This window comes from Perkinsus marinus (assembly GCF_000006405.1).
Source record: "Perkinsus marinus ATCC 50983 genomic scaffold scf_1104296975980, whole genome shotgun sequence".
Lineage (NCBI taxonomy): Eukaryota > Perkinsozoa > Perkinsida > Perkinsidae > Perkinsus > Perkinsus marinus.
In genome coordinates, this window is record NW_003200578.1 from 10,020 (window position 1) to 26,481 (window position 16,462).

The window sequence follows — 16,462 nt, forward strand, 5'->3', positions numbered from 1 at the left end:
TTCTGTCCCCTCCCGAATGTGATTTCCTTCGTTACAAAGGAAATCACATTCGGGAGGGGACATCAATTTCAGGCTGCAGATGATTAAGTTTTACACTGTACGGTTATTGCACAGCTGCTGCAGCTGAGCTGCATGAAACCTGGAACCTATGTCTTTATGCAAGTAATTCTCCTCTCTGTAGCTTCGCGTATCTATCAAGTATCTACCAAGCGTGACACTTCATACCTTCAGTGTCACTGAGTTAGTGAAGAGCCTCCCCCACATTTTTCGCATCATAAAAATCTGCATCCCACGGCTCACTATGACAGCATGAAAAATGCCGGAGAATCTACTTTTTGAGAAGTATCACTACGGAGAACCATGATATCCCGCTCGAGGAATATCCATCCATACGCACCAGTAGACTGCATTTTAGATCAATTATCATCGCTACACCAAGTTTCTCAGAGATACTTTGTACAGGAAGGAGTTCGTCGCTACACCAGGAAACAGGTTTTTAGGCTTGAACTGTTCTGTGGAAGCTTTGTGTTATAGGCAATTCGTCCATCAAGGTGTTGTTTGGAGTCGAATAAACTAATTCATTGCTTAAAAGCAGTTAGACATAGTTATGCGGATTCATGAGTGAGCTACAATGCACGATAAAGCATCAAGCATGGATAATCGTTGTTGGGTATGTATCAAACGAAGAACTGAAGTGTATTTTCCACATGCCTGAGGTTTTTCAATACGTCTTTGTTACAGGATGGTCTCGTGCAAAGACATTCTGCTCGAAGTTGCAGATAGATGGATGGAGGTAAGCCGGTATGGGGGAATAGCAAGTCACACTGAATCACGGAAAGAGCTGGAATCACAACTGACACCGGGCTGTAGTTCTGCACACATAAATCGTGCGAAACGTGAACCAGACACTGATTCGCGTCACGCCTGGGGTAGTGCTGATATCGGCTCCACCCTATAAGGAGTCATACGGCTTGTTTTATGAGAAATCTTATCACTTGGATGCGGACTACATTGCAGAAGTTCACTGGATACCTCATTCAGTAAGGGCTTTACCGAACCGATGTCTTGAGTAGCGTTGCCTTTGTAACAAGAGCTTCGTCGTTAATAACGACGTTATAACGACTCTTTATCACGATTGCGTGATGGTTTCCGATTTCTTCTTATCTTTCTTAAGCATGAAGTAGTGTACGTGATTAATGAGTTGTAACGCGTTAATAGCAGGCATGCGTCTTTGACATCCAAAAGGTTTTGTTGTAGATAGTGTGGGTAGAACGCCTCGGGATCGAACCTCCGCACACTTCTGTCGCTAGGTTCCGCTCTCGGAGGAGAAAGCACGCGCCCGAGGGTTGAGGGAGTATCTCTCAGGCTGGTTTAGGCTGGTCCGGACCAGCCTAAATCACAGCTCCTTTTTGGAGCTAGGTCTTTTAAGGACCTTAGCTTGCGATACAAACTTCCCTTCTCCTTAAGGTTTTAGCCCCTGTCCCTTAAGGACCTAACTCTTAGGTTCAGGACTCCTGAACCTAAGAGTTATAAGGTCCCTAAGTTATAGGCCCGTTGTCTAATCGTGTGATGCGCTGCAATACGCGTTCGCCCCGGTGATAGATCGCACAGTCTCGAGTAATTCCATTTTCTTATGTCTAAAGTCCGTTCTTCAAGGAGGGTGGTCATTCTCGGGACTACCATTTTTCCGTATTTATATTCCTCCCAGGTTCGATTCTAAGTGCTGACAATTTTCAGTGTTTTTTGCCGCCGCTAACTTCAAGTTTTCCTTAAATCTATGAACTTCGCGGGGGATTACAATCATAGATGCTGCGTTTCATTATGTATCGATTTCTGGGTGCTCACAGCACCGTGCTGTGACAAATCCCAAGACGAATATGTGCCAGCCAACAAAGTTTGTTGAACAAACGCGTCGGGTCTCCTGGTCCTACAGTAGTGGTCAACCTCCGATCTCTGGGCCGAAGACAACGATATTGGATACCCACAGTGGTTCTTATCTTGGCCCGGATTCTAGAAAAAAGATCAAAGTAGCTGTCAGCGTAAGCTACAACTGTAGTGCCTTCTTTTTAGGACGGCATCGACGCCCAGACGCGTTATCTGCCATCCGCTACTGTCGCATGTACCCCAGTATGTGCCAGGGACACTGGTGTTAGAGCGTGTGCCCCAACCGTCAGAAATTCGCATGTGAAGAATAGTCACCGCACGGGACGACCAGCACGTTACGGTTCTCAGATTGTCGAGTCACCACAGGGAAAGTCCCCTCAACCCAGTGCGATTGGAGGAGTGGACCAAACGGCAAACGGGATGATGGTGGGTCTGATTAGACTTTTTACACGGTTGGCTCAGCATTAAGGCACTTATGCCTTTCTGTTTAGGACACTGTTCGCAATATTTCCGAGACTGAAGGAGCAAGTTGGAGTACCTCTCACGCCAGCGCGCATAATAGAAGTCAGGAGTCCAATACAGCCAAAAGACTGCTCGCGGTAACGTGATAGAGGCCACTGCAAAATGGGTTGTCAAAGAAAAGACTCTCTTCCACTAGGCGTTGGACACGGCCATTTGGGAAGCCTTGCCTCCTGTGGGTGCAGCACAGGAACCAGCGGAAGCAGCGACCGTGCTATCAGTGGAAGCCCCGTGTTCAGCGAACACACGTGGGGAAAGAATCGCATGGAAGTATCGCACAAGCCTCAACGACGAGAGCGACGTTTCAGAGTGGCTCAAAACACAAGGGAAGTTCGGGATTGCTTAGTAAGCCAAAGTATTCCCAAATGGTGCGGTTATGTGAGCTCCTTCAGTTCTAACTCCAGTAGGACTGGCGCCAGAGTAACCATGTACTGTTGCGCATGTGGCAGCCCGGGAGCAAGGAGAAAGCGAGGCGAGAAAAGCGAAAGTTCTGCGGGAGGATTCAAGCTGATGCTACACTACCCGAATGAAAACTCAAGGGTGATAATATACAGCTCGGGCGAGCACGAGCACGACTGGAAGCACAACTCTGGTGTTCCACCACCTTTCGACAAGATAGTTGAAGAACAGGTGACGAACGGAGTCACCACTTGGGATGAGATGGAAAGGATTATCGATGATTACATCACACAGAACGGACTCCAGGCAGAAGAAAAGCCTCCGAAAAAGAAGGTGAGCATTTCGTTGCGAACCGACAACTTTTCAGTGATAACAGTGTTATGAACGCCACTCTCGCTTGTCGCGCCTTAGTTCTTGAGTTTAGCCCATGTCCCGGCCTCAGTAATGTTTGGATAATGTTCAAAGTGCCGCATGATTGTTGAGTTATGAGTGGGTAGAGTAGCGAGCAAGAAACGAAAAGTTCTCAGAAGTAGACTGGAAAAAATTGGCCATAGCACGTCAAGTCCCTACATTTTGCCTCGCTGGGACTTGATCGGAAGGATTGAAATTGTGTCCCAACTTGATGATATTAGTTTGCTTTCGCAGGTTATAAACAAGATGCAGTATTTACGTCGGAAGATCAACGGAGGAAGTTGCAAGATATCATTGGAGGAGCTGGAGAAGCTAGCTAACGACCACTCAGAGCTACCAGCGGTCAATCAACCGGACGTTCCTTTTGTGGTATTCTCTAGATTCACAGATATCAACGACTTCATTATTATATTCACCACGAGGCGTCTTGTATGGTCCGCCACCAAAGCCAAGATGCACAACACAGACGCAACGTACAAGCTGAATCTCCAAGGTCTACCTGTATTGATGCTCGCCATAAGCGATAACAACAACCATTGCTTCCCCATCGCTGTGGCTATATCGGCAAGAGAGAGAAGCCAGGATTACGCTGACTTACTACGAACCCCAGTAATAGGAGCAGAGAGAATGAGACTAAACACAACAAGACCAAAATATGTGATGGGAGACGGTGCAGTGGCAATATCTTCTGCTATCGAAGCAGTGTACAAAGACACTGTCCTACGATGCATGTGCTGGTATCATGTACAAAGCAACGTGAAGAAGAAGATGAAGGAGCTAAACACCAACTCTGAGCTACAACTTCAAATCCTACGAGACCTGCAATACATTCAACTATCGAGTACTTCTCCAGCATTCTTCAATCACTTCGATCTCATGGAGAAGAAATACGCCTCGAACCCTGAAGGTAAAGCTGTCATGGATTATATACGGGAGAGCTGGATCGACAGCAAGCTCAATGGTTGGTATGAAGGCTTCGCACCACGCCTTCCATCCACGAACAATGGCCTGGAAGGAAACAACCGGAGGCTAAAGAAATTCACCTAAAGAGATCGTCTGTCGCTCGAAGCCTTCCAAGGGAAGCTGATTAACACTGTTCTTCCTCGCTTCTCTCGAGACCTAATACCAGGGAATCCGTGGGGTAACCGAAGGTATGAAGAAGCAGAAGAGATAAAACCTAAGAAGCTTACTTACGTGGTTGCTGCAGCATGGGAAAGCACTGCTATGGTGTACAAGGTGAGATGGCCAGACGAGGACTTTATGTTATTCTTCATCCACTCACGAGTCGAACCCGCAAGTGCATTAGACTCTGACAGTGTCAAGAAGTACTTGCAGACTTTGAGCGGAGACCTGCAGCACGAGACATTCGACGACATGACAGAAACACTACGAAGGATCTATATGGTGGAAGTACCACTCACCGACTACGACCTCCCGAAGAACTGGCGGGAGTTGGTCTGTAATTGCCCAGCTAGCTTGAAAGCCAAGTCTTGTTATCATACGTTGGGATTGGGCATTAGACTAGGCCTGCTCAATGAAGAGGATGTCAAGAAGCTGCCACTTGATCACAGGTAGTACTTAGTTACAAAGAACACTTGAAGCCAGTATCAGGTACCGTAAGCCAGGCAGACCCAAGAAAGCTGGACCGCCGCTAAACCGTAATGCCAGCGACTGCATGAATGAAGCTGCTCGCCGAAGATTGAGCATTAATTAGTAAGATCTGAAACTGCAATAATGAACGAATACTGCTTGCAAGAAGTAACCATATGCAACAAAAGAGATTCTTGCGTTAATAGGCAATGGCTATTGGTAATGAAATATTAGAAAGCACCAATCCATCATTTAAAACTATGTAACACGAACTCTGTGTCAAAGAGGCCTTAAGAGTGAACTGAAAACAACAGAGTAGCTAAAATCAAAATCGATCATTATGCGAGCGAAATTGAAGATCGGGCACGCACAAAGAAGACAAGAAAGATATTGAATCTTAATGAGAGCGAGAACACGAGTCACAAGGGGAACGGTCATCAAGATAATTACCAGGAGCCAATTAAAGTGCTAAGCCTTTCCGGGTTCCGAGTCCACGGCGACAAATCCAGGTTCCACATCCAAGGGTCGGTTTTCCCATCCACGCTCCATTAAAGTGATGCTACTTGGAAAGGTCGACTTTCTGGGCAAATTTTCCAAGACGTTTTCCCGGGCGAGGTTCATCGAATTAAAGTAGCAATGTGGAAAATGAACCACAGCTTGGAAACAGTTCGGTGCTTGGAAAACGCAACCGCTCGCACGCTGCGTGCGGCATGCCCGAAACTCACACAATGTACTCATACTCGACTTAGTCGAGTCGACTAATAACATTTAACTACTTACTAAGGCCGCAAGGCCGCAAGAATTGAGCATACCAAGCAAACTAGATTGTACGACCTGTCTTGCGCTAAGTTCCTTGCCGACTTAGGCCATCATCAGAGGATTGACGAGAGCACTGAGGGTAGGGAATGAGGTGAGTTTGTTATAAGTAACATGTTGGTCAAGGTCATGTTGATGAAGGATCGTTTTTGTTCAATATTCTCGTAGTTTATCGAGTTATTAGTGCACTTGGAAAAAACGGGCTGCGCTTCGGACCCTCGTCTCTCGCGCGCCCAAGATTTTCTCCCTCTGGCCCAAGATTTTCTTCCGCCCGCCCAAGATTTTCTCCCTCTGGCCCAAGATTTTTTCTGCGCGCCCAAGCTCCTCGTTCGGCTAAATGCGGCCCTATTCGAGCTAGGACGAGTCGGTTAGGACTTCGAATAGTCCGTGCAATGGATTGACATGCAGCCGATCGGGAATGGTCCTACACTATGCTAATTCAAGGTGTCGCCCTAGTGTGCATGAGTAGGGATCCGAGTGGGCAGGAATAGCAGCTTTGGCTCAGCCTAGTTGGCGTTGTGTCCCGGGGGAAGAGTTGAATATCGGTCGGAAGCGAGAGCACAGAGTCGTATTCGAGCTAGGACGAGTCAGTTAGGACTTCGAATAGTTCGTGCAATGGACTGACATGCAGCCGATCGGGAATGGGCCTACACTATGCTAACTCAAGGTGTCGCCCTAGTGGGCATGAGTAGGGATCCGAGTGGACAGAAATAGCAGCTTTGGCTCAGCCTAGTTGGCGTTGTGTCCCGGGGGAAGAGTTGAATATCGGTCGGAAGCGAGAGCACAGAGTCGTATTCGAGCTAGGACGAGTCAGTTAGGACTTCGAATAGTTCGTGCAATGGACTGACATGCAGCCGATCTGGAACGGGCCTACACTATGCTAACTCAAGGTGTCGCCCTAGTGGGCATGAGTAGGGATCCGAGTGGGCAGAAATAGCAGCTTTGGCTCAGCCTAGTTGGCGATGTGTCCCGGGGGAAGAGTTGAATATCGGTCGGAAGCGAGAGCACAGAGTCGTATTCGAGCTAGGACGAGTCAGTTAGGACTTCGAATAGTTCGTGCAATGGACTGACTTGCAGCCGATCGGGAATGGGCCTACACTATGCTAACTCAAGGTGTCGCCCTAGTGGGCATGAGTAGGGATCCGAGTGGGCAGAAATAGCAGCTTTGGCTCAGCCTAGTTATCGTTGTGTCCCGGGTGAAGAGTTGAATATCGGTCGGAAGCGAGAGCACAGAGTCGTATTCGAGCTAGGACGAGTCAGTTAGGACTTCGAATAGTTCGTGCAATGGACTGACATGCAGCCGATCTGGAATGGGCCTACACTATGCTAACTCAAGGTGTCGCCCTAGTGGGCATGAGTAGGGATCCGAGTGGGCAGAAATAGCAGCTTTGGCTCAGCCTAGTTGGCGTTGTGTCCCGGGGAAGAGTTGAATATCGGTCGGAAGCGAGAGCACAGAGTCGTATTCGAGCTAGGACGAGTCAGTTAGGACTTCGAATAGTTCGTGCAATGGACTGACATGCAGCCGATCGGGAATGGGCCTACACTATGCTAACTCAAGGTGTCGCCCTAGTGGGCATGAGTAGGGATCCGAGTGGGCAGGAATAGCAGCTTTGGCTCAGCCTAGTTGGCGTTGTGTCCCGGGGGAAGAGTTGAATATCGGTCGGAAGCGAGAGCACAGAGTCGTATTCGAGCTAGGACGAGTCAGTTAGGACTTCGAATAGTTCGTGCAATGGACTGACATGCAGCCGATCTGGAATGGGCACTTTAATCCGCGCTCGCGTGGAAGTGTTCACTTGGATTGGAAACAGGACTCTGCGCGTGGTCCACGCGGCGTGGATCCAAGTACTTGGAGATATCCCCTTGGACATTGCTTCACTTTAATAGACGTTTTTTCTCCAAGTTTGGAAAGGACTTCTTTCCCTCCACTTGGACTTGGGAAAGTGGGCACTTTAATTGGCTCCAGGTGTGAATCCTTGACTGAAGGTAAAACTAGCTTGCAAGTCCATTCAAAAAACCAAAGGATTGCGGGTGAAAGCGGAGAACGGGAAACCCGAAACCCCACCCGAAACCCGACAGGGCAACCCGAAACCCGAACTCTCATCCAAGTGAAGGCTGTTATCCAAGGGCGAACTGATCCCAAGGAAACCAGAAACCCGAACTGTTATCCGAGTGAAGACTGTCATCCAAGTGCGAACTGATCCCAAGGAAACCAGAAGCCCGAACTGTTATCCGAGTGAAGACTGTCATCCAAGTGCGAACCGATCCCAAGGAAACCAGAAACCCGAACTGTTATCCAAGTGAAGACTGTCATCCAAGGGCGAACTGATCCCAGGGAGACTCCCTTAGGGAGTCCATTAACAACGATCCAAGCCCAAACTGATCGTAGGGCAACCTGCGCTGTTCATGCAGTTTTCATGCAGTCTGACTGACACTTCAGATATTTACTGATAGTGCGCGGTCGCCAGGGGTGCCAGGAGATGACGGAGTAGAGTAGAAGAGTAGTAGAGAGCTGGATCAAAGCTGTCAAAGCGTGGGACCAGACGTAGGGACTTCTACTCGATCCGAAGGTACCCCTGCTCAACCGCGGGTTGGCTCAGCCGGAATCCTCACCACTTAAAGTTCTCACTAACGTAGGAACCCAACATCACAATTAGATCTAATGGATTTGCTACTCAATCGCACTAGTGAGACCACTACATATAGACCAAGTGCTAGTCAAGCGAGATTACAACGTAAGAGCAACTGCTCCCAGTCGTAAACGACGCACGTTCACAGTCAAAGAGAGAACACGTAGCCACAGTAAGCTACGGTTGTCTAGTATCAATCTAGAACTCTAACTCTCAGATAGAACAGAGGTGTTCAATCAATCTCATCATCTTCAACGTGAGTGAAACGTCCAGCCGTTTCAACACCAAGATACGTTGCGAAGATACGCCATCATCTTGAGCACTTAAGTCGTCTTGGTATTCCTTTGCGCTTGCCTCGCGGCTCCGCGCAATAGTTTCAAATTATCCCCCATACAACGTCTAAAACCAAATCAGCTTGTGAAGAACCACACACCTTCTCGTACATTCTCGGAGGTAAGTACTCGTATTGAGCAGCTGGTTCGTTATACTTGGCTCCGCAGTGGTTCCTTCTCATTTGCCAAATGACATTTTATTGTCGCTGATTGTAGCATTACTCTGTCGTTCAGATAAAGACTTCACTCGGTCCAAATTGGAACTCTTTCACGCGACTCGTGGGAGGTGCCACTATTGATAGTTCTGGTAACGCGGTGGTAGATGCCTCGACCGATATGGCCCAAAGAAGTGGCAGTGAGTTCACGAGGAAGAAGCTTATAAATAAACGCAAATATGTGAGAGAATCGGGAGACAGAGCAGGTTGTAACACTTGGTGAACTAAGTTAGTCTGTGAGGTCCTAACTAGGGCTTTTCTGATTCGAGCGATACTAATGGCGACACTAATCTTCAACATATTGGGCGAGAACTTCATAGTACACCTTTCGTTTCCCGCCCTGAGACGCCCCTCTTGGGAGACCTGTATTTACTTGCCTCTGGAATCGGTCAGTCTGGCTCTGGCCGCAATGTTAGAGATGGAGGTGACGACGTCTCCTCCAAGTGTGGACTAGTAAACATTTTCAATGGCCTCCATTCAAGTGAGTCCCCAATACCACCGCCGGCTTGTATCAAACGGAACTTTGGATATACATTATTGCTGGATGGCAATTATTGGAGCTGTAGGGGTCGTCCATGTATACTCGCTGCTGGTCTGGTATACATGTAGGGGAACAAATATGGGTTCAGCTATGCACCTCTACTAACATGTCCATGATGGACAGTCCATCAGTTTCGGAGACTACATTTAGTAGTTTAGTAGTACATTTAGACTCCCGAATCAGGGTCCTCACATAGGCATGTCCACTCCTCCCTCGGAGTACGCTGCAAGCGAATTTTAGCCTCTCCGCAAGCTTTCTTCCCTCCGCCCCCTCGGGAAAGGAAGTCGTTAGTGCTCACGCGATGTCCACCAGCAGCGCGTCTCTTCGCGCCGCCCCCAGCTTACACTCCACCGTGCCTAGGATCTCGGTGTTGATCTCTACTCCAACCGCGGTAGCCTTCTGCGTGCAGGCAACGTCCTTCTCCTCCTTGACTGCAACCCGCAGCTCAGGACCATCCTGGCCGCATGCGTGACTTAAATACTCAGCCGAAGATATCCGCTCACGGACGACACAGAATGGGTAGACCCGATGCTTGAATCCTTGGTATCGTCCTTCGAGATCGCGTAACACCACTGTCGACCACATCGACTCTACTGGGTTCATCGGCACCTGCCTGTATGCTTCACGGTGATCTCTCTTGCACAGTGACAGAGGCACGGCTTTTCCGTGCGCCCTCCACACCTCCCGTGCGACCTGCAGGGTGATGTCCAACTCCGGCAGTGTCATCTTATGCCTTACGTCCACCAGCTCATTGACACGGCTCCCTCGGTAGTTGTCGGCGACAACTTGTCGCATGGCCGCCACTTCGTCGGCTGCATGACAACGTGCATCCGTGTTATCCCAGGGCCTCCCATTGTTGCATTTTCGCCACCCCGGACAGACCCTCCAGTCGGCCCATATCCCGTTCCGCAGTCGCCTGGTTCCGCATCCACTGCTCTGCCCGAGGCAGACTGCCTCGCTTGGGTCCACTCTATCGATCTCGAGTTGTGATAGTTGACGGTACGCGGACTGTGTCACATCCTCTTTGGTAGCCAACTTCCTCTTCTTCTTCGGCCGTCCGCTTGGCTTCTTCCCACTGTGAGAATCCCACATTTCACACTGGTCCTTGGCCGCCAAGGAGTCCGGCAAGGAGGGTGCCCGCCTCTCGCTGACCGGAAGCGATATAAACCCTTCAGACAGAAGCGCTGAGCATTGTATCAAAGTCGCCGGGAAAATCGGAGCGGAGGCGGAGGTCGTGGACTACGACTCGTGGTCACTGACAGTTTCTTCGCGAAGGACGGGGAACTTGGTATATGTGTATCTGATGCTGAGCGGGCTCGCGCTGATAACGCTGCCAAAAACCTCGGTTACCACACCAAAGTTCTGGGGTCGATTGACCCCGAACTCTTCATCCGGGAGGTCGGTGAGATCAACGAGGGTGAGTTGCGTGAGGCTATTGGAAGCGGATGTACCTTCGTCTGCAAGAAAGGCCTGAACGCTTTCGTCCGGGTTCGAAGAGAATCGGTCGAGAGCCATCTGGAAACTGGAGTGGAGGTTGGCTGGCGCCACCGTGAAGTCATGTGCTACAACTGCTGTGCTGTTGGTAGGACGGCGTATCTGGCCAAGGACTGCCCCAATGAACCAGTCTGCTACAAATGTGGCTCTAAAAGGGCACGAAGGTAGGGCCTACCCTGGCGGCGCCCCACACTGTGCAGACTGCAATGGAAACCACCATGCCACGGATCATCAACTGTGCCCGACTGTTCATAATCTGGTCCGTCGAGATCTGGGTCGCTGGCCATACTTTATTATCAGAGGGCAAGGAGATAGACTTCTGTAACATTCGAATTAACCAGATGGGTAGAACTTCTACCGTAGAAGCACGGTAGTATTCCAAGAAGCAGTTAGTAGTACAGATGTCGATATCATTGCGATACTTGTTGTTGCTGCTGGTCCTAACTGTTAGTGTGAGGCTTATTGACACTTTATTTTATCATGTATCAGTTGCCGGTGAGCGTGCTGGCTCCTTTTGCCCACCCTCTGGCACCCGGTAGTTTCTGATTGTCTGCATCTTGACGTGCAATCCTCAACTGTGTGAGGATGGCTGTCCGATGGCCGCAGATGAGGTCGGCAGGGCGGGACGAGTTGAGTTAACGAGTTTTGGGTGGGAAGCTGCAATCGGTCCTGTGTTTGCATTGGAAGAGAGTAGCGGCCTATCTTTTACTAGTTTGAGTGCGGCATTCGTCTAGGTAGAGATCTCATCTACGACTATACTCATAAGTTTATGAACTAGCTCCAAGCTGAAGCTAAGATTTCGTATTATGCTGGTGGTGCTACTAGCTGGTGGTTGATAAGCGCTTAGTTGCTGACGAATGCTGTGGTGGTGCATTGCATTTAATGATGATTGAATGTATTGGGCGGCAGTAACTTACAAAATAACTCCACCGCTTGAACTTGTCAGCTCTTGCATGATGCCGAGATCTCGTATTACTGCAGCTCTTCCTCCAGCAGCAACCCTAGCTGTTTCCAAAGCTCTGGATGAAGTGTACCAGCCTCTGGTGAAATACTTACTAGGCAGAGCGACTCGTCTTACTACCCGGCCATTGATTGTCGGCATATCTGGTGGACAAGGGAGTGGCAAGACAACCACCACCAAAGTAGATCGTGTGTGCATTCATGATTTCCAGGAGCACCAGCCTACAGGTCCTTCAGAGCTTGATCACTACTAACACCTCACGACGCTGTATTGGAATATCGTTGGACGATTTCTACTTGTCCGCAGAGGGTCGAGCTAGGAAGGCGAATGCTACCGGTATAGAGGCTTTGAGCATCCGAGGGCCTCCAGGGACCCATCAGACGCAACGACTGCTGAAGGTGTGTTCCGCTCAGCCAACCGCTGAGTTTGAGACTCCCATTATCACTCAGGTATTGGCTCGTCTCCATGGCTCCAGCTCTTGCAATCACGAGCTTGTCCTTCCGCGTTTCGACAAGGCTTTAGATACCACAGTAGAAGACGAGACGTTCCCTGCTCTCCGACCTGGTGATATATTCCTTCTGGAAGGCTGGTGATGCCGAGGATGGTTGCCTCCCGGGCTTGGTGTATTCCTACCAGGTGTGTTGCCGCCCCTCCGCCTCCTACCGATGAGTCCACGGCTGCTCTCAACAGCCTTGATGCGGATCTAAGGTTCCGTGAGTTCGTCGATGAGGAACTTCGAGGAGATTATTCTGAGATTTGGTCACAACTCGATGTCCATGTTCACCTACAGGTGAGGAGCGATCTACAACGCATGTGCATATTTGGTTTCTGACTTTTATCATCAGCCACCCTCGTTGTTGTCAGGTCCCGAGTTGGACTTGCGTTTTGCGATGGCGACAAGACCAGGAGGATGAGCTCCGTCGTAAAGTAGGAGGTGATGGTATCGATGTGAAGGAGTTTTGCAGAGGATACGAACGCATTACCAGGAGAATGCTGAAATCATGTCCAGACGAAGCCGATGCCGTAGGTTGTTCCCTATGCAACTATATGTTCAACGTTCCATACCTGGGCTCAGGTAATATTCCTAGGAGAAGACCATTCCATTGCTGGTTGTAAGATACGCAACTGAGACATCCTAAATTCGTTTCAAAATTCATCGGTGTGGCAAAAAGGAATTGTTGAGTCGTAGTGCATACCTTAAAAGTGAGGTGCTGAGGGCCCTGCAAATCCGAAATTTCGTATGAACATACTGGTACATGGCATAATGAGGGAAAAGGGGGACTTCTGAGTAGCCAGTTGGGGAGGGGAAGGCGTTCACTTTCGTTATCATTATGGTATGGCCGTGAGCGGTGATTAATGATATTCGAGAAGGGATGACCGTCGTACGCAACTGGGACCCATTTAGCTTCGAGAAATAGCGTTACCCAGGGAAACATGGGAAACTCATTGAAGACTGTGCCCCTAGCCATGTGGAAAATTCAAAACGAGTTCCCCCCGGGAACATTATGGGTTTCTGGATGATTCCCTAGTACGTAACAGGACTCGATCTATCTATCATAGTACTTTAAATGGACCAATTAGAAGAGCCGAGACAGTCTTGGGCTATAAGATCAGCAAAGAAAGTGCTGGGAGCTCTCTTGAGGAGTAATCTACTGCGGAATAGTGGTGGTTGCTATCAAGCCCTACACAGGTGCTCCACCGAGACCTTGTAAAGAGGTCGAGCAAGAACTACGCCACTTGAAGATGGGTCTTCGAGAAGTCCATAAGATCTACGCTGCCTTTTATCAGCTCAAACAAGACAGTAATACATCAGTTCATCATCTCTACCACTCCACGCGAACTTTAGCCAGGTTGCCGAAATTTAGTGCTGACAGTGAAAGAAGTCCCGACGGACTCTCTCATTAACTTAGTTCGAGATCGTAAGGAATACGTAGCCGGCATGCTACGGAATTTGGTAGGACAAAGATGAGGAGGACCTGTCGCTTTTGTGTGCTGAGCTGTCCCCACTTTAATGGAGAGCGCTAGATGTGATGCTGTGTTATCAGGTCGAACTTGGTGGTTGCTTCGACACGGTTAAATGGGACGAGTTCCTGTATATCTTCCTCCGCTTTTGCTCCCTCTCTAAGATCGAGCTATGTCAGCTCATGTTCCTAATCATAGTAAGTAACTTTTCAAGTGTCCTTCATCGGAGGGAGTCTTAGGTAAAAGACGTCAAGTCCTGGACAGTACACTATTTGACAGCGTCTCAGCTTGATGAGTTCTACTCACGGTAAGTTACTGGTGTTAATACTAGGTCTTCGTGACGAAGGGGAGGAGCTCGCTCAGTTCCCGTCTATTGATTCATTCAATAGACGCACCACCCTGGAATATGTTCCGGGTTCGATCCCCGGATAGGACATTTTTCCGTCATTAAAGGTTTTCGTGCATATCTCTTCGAGCTGCTCGCATAATTGAGTTTTTCGATTTTTGCGCAAACCTAGGCGTATAGAGGAGTCGTTTGCCCTATCTCGTGGCCTCCCACGCTTCGTAGTTAAGCCAGAATAATTCTGCACGCACGCACGCACAACGCGAAAGTGCCTGTTGTTGTGGTATATGCTCCGCTCGCTTCGCTCGCTCCGTAAGTCTGCACTACTTCAGGTTCCACCATTGCTCAGTGAGATCGTTCGATACTCACGAAATACACTTCCGACGATTGTCCCTGTCTAGATATTATACCAGTGATTTTGTAGAGCTATGTTTTCGATTTGGGAAGATGATGAACCCTCTTCTCCATCTCCAGAGGTCCTTGGCCTTAGTGCTTCACCTGGCTTCAGATTGACGCAGGTGCATACAGAGGAGCATTCCGTCTTCGGCTTTCTGGGAGAACTACGATCGTACGGAGGTTTTCGATAGGAAACTCACGTTGGAGTTTTTCCTCATGCGGAAGACCCACATTTTCCTCCAGGTAAATTTCGAGTCATAGATTACCACCACTATAGCTCCATCATGTTAAAATACTCATATATCATTATTATTCAGAGCCAGAACCCAACGTCAACCAAAATATCAGAAAGACTTAACTTATAATCATCACAGATATGCAAATGACTACAGCTTAGCTCAGCGACAATACGCTGAGAATCAACCACAATAGGACAGATATCCACGAGAGACAACAATCGACACCAGCTGAATCTCACAGACCTTCACAATTATGAAGATATATCAGTCAATGTTCAGGGCGTGCCCGCCTTCCGAGAAACCTGTGACATGCTCCTCCCGGCGGTCATGGGAGCCGATCCTTTGCAACGGAACCCACATGCGACTGCTAGCACTGAGCGTGGTGACACCCCTCGACATCCTTGTTAAGAAGTTACTCTCAGGTTACTCGCCCAATGCTACTAGCGTTGAGCCCGTGGCTCCGCGTTCTCCCGAGCTGCCTACTGCTGGTCTGCTGACGAGTACTTACGCGACGCTAGATGTGGGCAGTAGGAGAAGCTCCATATCTCAACCTCCGGTATTTTGATGGTCTGATTTTGACTTCACGTGGAATCTTCATCACAGATCGAGTCAGTCAGCAAAGCTAGAACTTCCGTGACGGAGTTCGAGACGAATCTGAATCTTCTACCTAAAGTTCCCAGAAAGGCCGCTGCGGAAAGCGTTAAATCTGCAGTAACAAGTTGGAATGTGTTGCACTCATCGACTGCGATGACGTCAGGAAAAGATCTCTACTGAGTTTAGGAAGAGTTTTGGTAAGGCCAAAAAGAAATCATCAGTGGAGGAGGATTCTGATGATGATGATATTCCGTTCGATCGGGAAAACGTGAGGCCTATTTGATACATTTACTGAGTAAATTCGATGCAGATAGCGGTGGACCGAATTCCTAAGTGGATGCACATTTTTGTGAACCCTCCAGTGAAGAAGTCTTTCACCGAACGAGCTTTAGAGGCAGAGTTCATCAGGAAGAGTCGCGAGAGGAGAGAGGAGGAGACGAAGAGCGTGGTTAGTTCTCTACGGCTTACTATAGATTGCCTTAATCACGTTACGGACCGTTACGGTTCCCTTTTACGGTTACGCTTCAAGCTCCGTATCGTGAAGTTACGGCGTCGTAACGGGTCTTACGTAGACCTTGTTGAAAAATCGTCACGCTGTCCATCCATACGGCGTACCAGTGGTTAGATGCCTCACAGGTAAAGCTCCTAGAAGAAGGTCATCAAGCACCCATATTGACTGAGTCTAAATTCAAGTGGTAGCGGCTCCATGATGCCCCATGCAGTTGACTCATCCTTCCTAGTATCCTTTGTAGCGTTGACCACGATAGTTGAACGTTCCACCACTGGTGTATTTATTTTTTTAGACGTCTTGGCAAGCCTGTGGGGAAGATTCAGATTATGGAGGAACTTAGGAGGTGTGGCCCTCAGGTGGGTGTGTGTGGGTGAGGTCTAACGCCAACAACACGGCTTAGTTAGATTTGCGTTTCTATCTTCCACATGTGCCCTACAAATGATATGCTGATCGACATGATGTTAAATTTATCAACTTTCTACATCTAAGGCAAATTATATGCAATTATAAATTGTGCATTATGCATGAAAATTTCACTAGAGTCCATAATCTGTCTGATACGCATATCAGAGAGGTTGTTATGCACTACTACCGTTTCGGACTATTGACACTGAACACACTATATGGT

General features: G+C 48.7%; 4 protein-coding genes across 4 annotated transcripts; 3 read left to right on the plus strand and 1 right to left on the minus strand.

Moving 5' to 3' along the window:
• Positions 1-3,873: 3,873 nt before the first annotated feature.
• On the plus strand, positions 3,874-4,260 carry Pmar_PMAR009629 (hypothetical protein; the record flags this gene model as incomplete). The annotated part of the gene is made up of 1 exon (XM_002764907.1): positions 3,874-4,260. The coding sequence occupies one exon, from the start codon at positions 3,874-3,876 to the stop codon at positions 4,258-4,260; it is 387 nt and encodes a 128-aa protein (XP_002764953.1).
• Positions 4,261-9,628: 5,368 nt separating this feature from the next.
• Positions 9,629-11,115, minus strand: Pmar_PMAR009630 (hypothetical protein; the record flags this gene model as incomplete). The annotated part of the gene is made up of 3 exons (XM_002764908.1): positions 9,629-10,481; positions 10,688-10,766; positions 11,004-11,115. 3 exons carry the CDS (start codon positions 11,113-11,115, stop codon positions 9,629-9,631), a joined length of 1,044 nt encoding a protein of 347 aa, XP_002764954.1.
• An 874-nt stretch (positions 11,116-11,989) lies between these two features.
• Pmar_PMAR009631 (conserved hypothetical protein) lies at positions 11,990-12,918 on the plus strand (the record flags this gene model as incomplete). Its single annotated transcript, XM_002764909.1, has 5 exons — positions 11,990-12,187; positions 12,239-12,378; positions 12,426-12,579; positions 12,654-12,812; positions 12,865-12,918. 5 exons carry the CDS (start codon positions 11,990-11,992, stop codon positions 12,916-12,918), a joined length of 705 nt encoding a protein of 234 aa, XP_002764955.1.
• Positions 12,919-13,357: 439 nt separating this feature from the next.
• Pmar_PMAR009632 (hypothetical protein) lies at positions 13,358-16,276 on the plus strand (the record flags this gene model as incomplete). Its single annotated transcript, XM_002764910.1, has 14 exons — positions 13,358-13,433; positions 13,480-13,590; positions 13,664-13,743; positions 13,835-13,948; positions 13,991-14,058; positions 14,613-14,733; positions 15,009-15,111; positions 15,152-15,249; positions 15,333-15,440; positions 15,487-15,591; positions 15,634-15,771; positions 15,949-15,959; positions 16,127-16,190; positions 16,235-16,276. The coding sequence occupies 14 exons, from the start codon at positions 13,358-13,360 to the stop codon at positions 16,274-16,276; spliced, it is 1,239 nt and encodes a 412-aa protein (XP_002764956.1).
• Between the last annotated feature and the right edge of the window lie 186 nt (positions 16,277-16,462).